General features: G+C 41.0%; 1 protein-coding gene across 1 annotated transcript; it reads right to left on the bottom strand.

Annotated features, from left to right (window-relative positions):
* Window positions 1-2783: 2783 nt before the first annotated feature.
* On the bottom strand, window positions 2784-5884 carry LOC133442190 (hydroxycarboxylic acid receptor 2-like). The gene is made up of 2 exons (XM_061720139.1): window positions 5408-5884; window positions 2784-3464 (listed from the first exon to the last, which is right to left on the bottom strand). Exons 1-2 carry the CDS (start codon window positions 5882-5884, stop codon window positions 2784-2786), a joined length of 1158 nt encoding a protein of 385 aa, XP_061576123.1.
* Between the last annotated feature and the right edge of the window lie 494 nt (window positions 5885-6378).

Below are 6378 nucleotides of genomic sequence, written 5' to 3' on the forward strand. Positions count from 1 at the left end.
GTTATCATCAATGTCGGAGCTAACGACTCCCGTCTTCGCCAGTCGGAAGTAACCAGAATGAATATTGTCTCGGTGTGTAACTACGCCAAGACCATGTCAGACTCTGTAGGTTTTTCTGGCCCCCTCCCCAATCTGACCAGCGATGACATGTTTAGTCGCATGCTCTCGCTCCGCCGCTGGTTGTCTCAGTGGTGTTCAGAAAACGACGTGGACTTTATTGACAACTGGGACATGCTTTATTGACATGCTTGGTCTGAAATTTCCGAGCTGGAAATCAGAGAAGCCAGTTGTGTTAGTGGTAGTGTACCGGCCCCCTGCTGGTGCGTATCTAGAGTTTTTGTCTGAATTTTCAGATTTCCTTTCTGGATTATTGATCAGCACAGATAAATTCATCATAGTGGGTGATTTTAACATTCATATGGATGTTGAAAGCGATAATCTTAAATTAGCCCTCGATTCTCTTCTAGAATCAATGGGTATCTCACAAAAAGTGGATAAACCGACGCACTGTTTTAATCATACTCTCGATCTCGTTCTCACCTACGGTGTTGAAACTGATGGTCTGTTGGTGTCACCTGTAAACTCCCTTTTATCCGACCATTACTTAATAACGTTTGAATTTAATTTTGTTGATGTTGAAGTGCAAAATAGGAGGTATTATTTTAGCAGATGTTTGTCTGATGAAGTTATTGTTAAATTTAGGGAGGCCATTGCTTATCTTACGACAGTGCGAAATAGTGATGTAATCGAGGCCAGTGACCTGGGTTCTACCTCTGCAGATGTTGATTTCCTTGCTAGTAACACTGCTGATTTGTTGCATTCAGCTTTAGACGAAGTTGCTCCTTTGAAAAGGAGGGTTTCTAGCCACAGGAGCTTAACTCCCTGGTATAATTCAGATATCCGCATGTTGAAACAAAACGTGCGTAAAATGGAAAGGAAGTGGTACTCTTGTAGGTCTGTAGACTCTTATCGTGAATGGAAAGATATTCTAATAGTATATAAAAAAGCCATTCGCAAAGCCAGAACAGCTTATTATTCAACGTTGATAGAGGATAACAAAAGTAACCCACGTTTTCTGTTCAGCACTGTAGCCAGGCTGACAAAGAGTCACAACTCTGTTGAGCCGTGCATTCCTGCAGCTCTCGGTAGTGAGGACTTTATGAGCTTCTTCAACAGTAAAATCGTGAGAATTAGAGAAGAAATCAACCAGCCGATTGTAGGTGTTTCTTCAGCTTTAGCGACTTCCCTAGGCTCTGACTTGCCTCTAGACTGTTTTGATCCTATAGACCTCCCTGAGCTGACTTCACTCGTCAATAGAGCTAAGTCAACCACATGTATGTTAGACCCCATCCCGACTCGACTATTCAAACATATTTTTTCTCTTATTGGTACGACAATACTGGACCAAATTAACCTATCCCTAAGTTTAGGATATGTACCACAGGTTTTCAAAGTCGCAGTAATTAAACCTTTACTTAAAAAACCTTCTCTTGACCCAGACACCTTAGCTAATTATAGACCAATTTCCAACCTTCCATTTGTGTCTAAAATTCTGGAAAAGGCAGTTTCAAGCCAGTTATGTGACTATTTGTATAGAAATGATCTGTTTGAAGTCTTTCAGTCAGGGTTCAGAATGCATCATAGCACAGAGACAGCACTGGTTCGAGTCACGAATGACCTCCTTATGGCCTCAGATAAGGGATTAGTGTCCATACTGGTTCTACTGGGCCTTTTTTTCCAGGTTTAATGGTTCTAAATACACAGACACAGCATTTACAGAAATCTTGAAGTTGTGAATCTTCAATAATATTTGGAATCATAAGCAACAGTACAGTTTTACAAAGTTCTTGGAAAGTTCTACAGACACATCTAAAGCCGAGGAGGAACCGTAAAATACACATAAATGCGTGTAGGCCAACCCTAGAGGGACGCAGCGCATACATGATCAGAAACATTCACAGATGCCACTAGTTTAAGATAAATACAACCAACAGGCAGGCCAAAGTCCAAACATATCACAATTTAAAAAAAGATAGAAGAAACATTCTATTCAAAATACAGATGCGAATAAACATGTAGATATGTACATTTATTAATATATGTAGATATATAGATGTATATTATGGATATAGATATGTTATATGTAGCTATGTATATGGATATATTGAGTTGTATAATACTTACAATATTTGTATATCTATCTATTAATATATATTGATTTACAGTTATATGTAGATATGTCGATATATAGATTTATAGTAATTTTTATGTATATAATTGGAAGTAAATATATGAACCAGTATATATAGCATATCTACTCTTATATAGTTAATCAAGTATATTGTTATACCATTGCTGTCTATTGTTCTCTATTATATTGCAGTATTATAGCAAAGTCATGATAATGTAATACTATGCATTATAATGACTTCTATTAGTACATACATACATAGTAGCAACTTAATGCTGGGCGTTTGTTTTGTTTGCATTGATTTTGACTATATTTATATATACATATAATTGAGTATTATATCACTGTATTGAATAGTTATTAAAGTAAGGGGTGTTTGGTTATGTGTGTTTTATAAGTAAGCTTATTGAAACTCGTCTTGTTCTATGTAAGAATGTATGTCAAGTTCCGGGCTAGGACTGGATAAGTAGTTACTTCAATCCTACTGCGTTTCGAGCACGTTGGTGGATCCGTGAACTATTATATATATGAAGTGCTGTACATATACACATATATATATATATATATATATATATATATATATATATATATCTCATGGGTCAGACGCTGCTTCTCTCATGAACCTCATTTCCTGCTGATTGGTGGACTGAGTTGTTGACATGGAGGCCGAGTTCTGATCTCCATCCTTCCTGCAGAGCAGAGCGCGGGGCGTCGCTGCCAGCAGGGCCTTCCTGAAGGTGGAGCTGGAGAAGACGTAGACGACGGGGTCCAGAGCCGAGTTCAGGAAGTTCAGACCCAAGGACACGATGGTGAGCTGGGTGAAGGTGTAGAAGCTGCTACAGTCCCAGGGCCGGTACGAGCGGATCACCCACACTCCGACGGTCGTCACCGTGGTGGGCAGGAAGCACACCATGAACACCGCAATGATCACGGCACACATCCGCATGGCCTTCCTCAGCTTGTGGGGTTTCCCCATCGTCTGGTGTTGCTTCAGGAAGCTGTAGATCTGGATGGAGCAGAACAGCAGCAGGATCATGGGCAGGATGAACTCCAGCACCGTCAGGACGCGGTGCACGGCTACCAGGATGATGATGGCAGAGGACGCCTCTTTGTAGGAGGTGAAGAAGAAGCACTGAGTCGTGTTTCCACTGCCCTTGATGTGGTTGAAGGCCAGCATGGGAACCCGAGGTGAGATAACCACCAACCAGAGCAGCACAGTTACCAACACCACCCGTCTCTTTGTCATCACCAAGCAGTGGTGAGGGTGGACAACCTGGGAGCAGAAGAAAGTGAAGCAGAATTCAATTCAGTTTTAATTATATACCGTCTATTATAACACAAGTTGGCTCTAGGCAGTTTCCAGAGACTCAGAACATGAGCCCCCAACCCAGTCTCACATAAAAACGTTCCCTCCCTACGCATGTCCAAAGTGCAAAAACTAGAGGGGTTACAATAATAGCACTTGAATTGTATAACTGTTACATTTTTCTGACTATTCGTTTTGCGTCCAAGTCACGTGACTTTCAAGATTTTGGCCGTGACACCAAAAAACATGGCTGACATTTCTCATTTTTTAGTGAAACAAATAAATATTTTGAGTTTTGATTACATTTCTAGCGAGAAATATATATTTTACTTTCATAATATTCACTCAGTGAATGTACATAATCAATCACTTGCTCGTTGTTGTTTTTTCAGATCTCGCCAGAATAATGTGAAACCGAAACGTTTGAATAATGTGAAATCACAACGTTTTGGTTGCTGGACGGCAACCTGATTATTACATTATTATTATTTATATATTATTCTTTATTATAGAGTTTTTGACGCGCAAGTTACTGTTTGTACTGTCAGTTTGTAAAAGCATGTTTTTAACGCTGTTTTAACAGTGTTTTATTGATGTTTTAATGGTGTTTTGATGATGTTTAAGTGCTAAAATTCCGTGTGAGCACCACGGATATTGTACATATGCGAAGTCATTTGGGATCCGTTGTCGTGATATATACACAGATTATTACATTATTATGGTAAATGGCTTACACTTATATAGCGCTTTCCAGCTGCACTCCTACAGCCCCAAAGCGCTTTACACTGTAGCTGCCACACAACGGCGCTGGCCCGACAACCGGGAGCAGCTAGGATTATTACATTATTATTATTTATATGGGGAACGTTCGACACAGGGAATTCCCCTGGGAGCCCCCTCTACGTCATAGTGACGAGCGGGGATCCTGAACACGTGACAGATGCCCCGATCGGGTGCCCCCGACTTGACTATTATCAGCCCATTGGATGAGGCATTATTTAGTCACATAAGTATAGGCTAGTGGGGGGGCTATTTACCTGCTAGTAGTTACCAGCCATTTGTTTCAGTTACCCCTTGTTTGTGTAGCCCAGTAGTGTTGTGTAAATGTAATCTAACCTGTTACAATACAGTGTGCTTGGTACGTCTCTGCCAATCAGAGGGCTGGTTGTTAGTATGTAAGGACCCGGATGTCTGGTCATGGTTACTGTTGCTATGAACGTGGAAGTAAACGGTTAATATTTAAAGGAGCATGAGGCTCCTTTTAAGAAATGACTCTCTAGCGCCACCCTTCGCCACGACGGCCGTCGGGGGTACTGCAGCCAACAGTGAAGCCGAAAAGTGCTTTACATTGACATTAAAAGCGGCAAGACATAATTAGACAGTAAATAACAAATAAGATTGAAATAGTAACGTAACATGTCAGAAGTTGACATAAATTTTATTTTTGTTGGAAAATGCAATATTTTAAGATAGTTTCGGCATTAAAATGCATTTTAATATTTCTAGAGAAAAATGTGTATTTTATTTACATAATCTTCATTTAGTGAATGTAGGCTATATGTTTAGTTTGTCAGTTATTACGGAGATTATGGAGGTATTTCTATCGTTGCTATAGATCGGTGATTGGTGACAATGAAAGTCACGGAAGAGAAAAATGTGCGAGTGTTGAATTAAAGACAGAAGTTTACCAGATATAGTATTATTTTACCAGAAAACAATCTAAGTTTAGACAAAAAAGTCTGGAGAAATCAGAGCCTGCAACGGCAACAGACTGCAAAAAACAGGAAGTGACACAATACGTTACCCAATCAGTGGTCCGGACATGTTTGGAAAATGTTTTACTCATTTTCAGGTTTTAGGATTCAAGGTTTGTTTTTATCAACAGAAATAAGTGTGTTCTCCTTCCTCACCTTGAAATAGCGGTAAACAGCCACCACCGTCATGAAGGCGATGCTGGCCGTTCGGTTGGAGAACATCAGGAACAGGTTGATCCGGCAGATCCCATCTCCAAACACCCAGTAGCCTCTGAGCAAGGCATCAATCCTGAGCGGTAGGCTGGCCAGAGCCAGGAAATCAGCGATGACGAGGTTAAAGAGGAACAGGTTGTTGGTGTTCCAGGCCTTGATTCTGAAGCAGAAGATCCACAGAGCTACGATGTTCCCCAGCAGTCCCAGAATCACATCAATGCTCAGCATCGGGGGCAGGATTAGTCCTTCCAGCTGGATCCCAACCGGGGGGCAACCCCCTCCAGGAGTTGTGAGGTTTAAGATCCCAACCGGGGGGCAACCCCCTCCAGGAGTTGTGAGGTTTAAGATCCCAACCGGGGGGCAACCCCCTCCAGGAGTTGGGAGGTTTAAGATAGTGGTTAAGTTTGGTTCTGGGTCCATTTTCTTAAATTCCGGTTCTGCCTGACCAACACAACGGACTTCAGTGATGAAAACAGACCATCAAGTCAGTTTGTTGACAGAGACTGAAGGGAGCGGCTCACATGCAAACCAGGGAAAGTTTTGAAACTTAACAGCTTCCTCTTTTTTTTTACTTTACGTCCTCATGGAAAAAATTTTATGTTTAAAGTTTAAAAATGGAATTTAACATTTTTATTTTTGTTTCTATCCTAAATCATTCATATCCATGTGGATTTGATATTGTTTTTGAAAGCTTTGTTCTCATTTTATATTTTAACATCTTTATATTTTAAAAAATATAGGGGCTTAGCTGTCAACTGATCACCACCTGGTGGTGAGTTGGATGCGCTGGCGGAGGAGGAGGTTGGACAGACCCAAACGGATTGTGAGGGACATCTTCAACTCCCACCTCCGAGAGAACTTCTCTCAGATCCCGGGGGAGGCGGAGGACATTGAGTCCGAGTGGACCATGTTCT

This window comes from Cololabis saira, chromosome 4, assembly GCF_033807715.1.
Source record: "Cololabis saira isolate AMF1-May2022 chromosome 4, fColSai1.1, whole genome shotgun sequence".
NCBI classification, from domain to species: domain Eukaryota; kingdom Metazoa; phylum Chordata; class Actinopteri; order Beloniformes; family Belonidae; genus Cololabis; species Cololabis saira.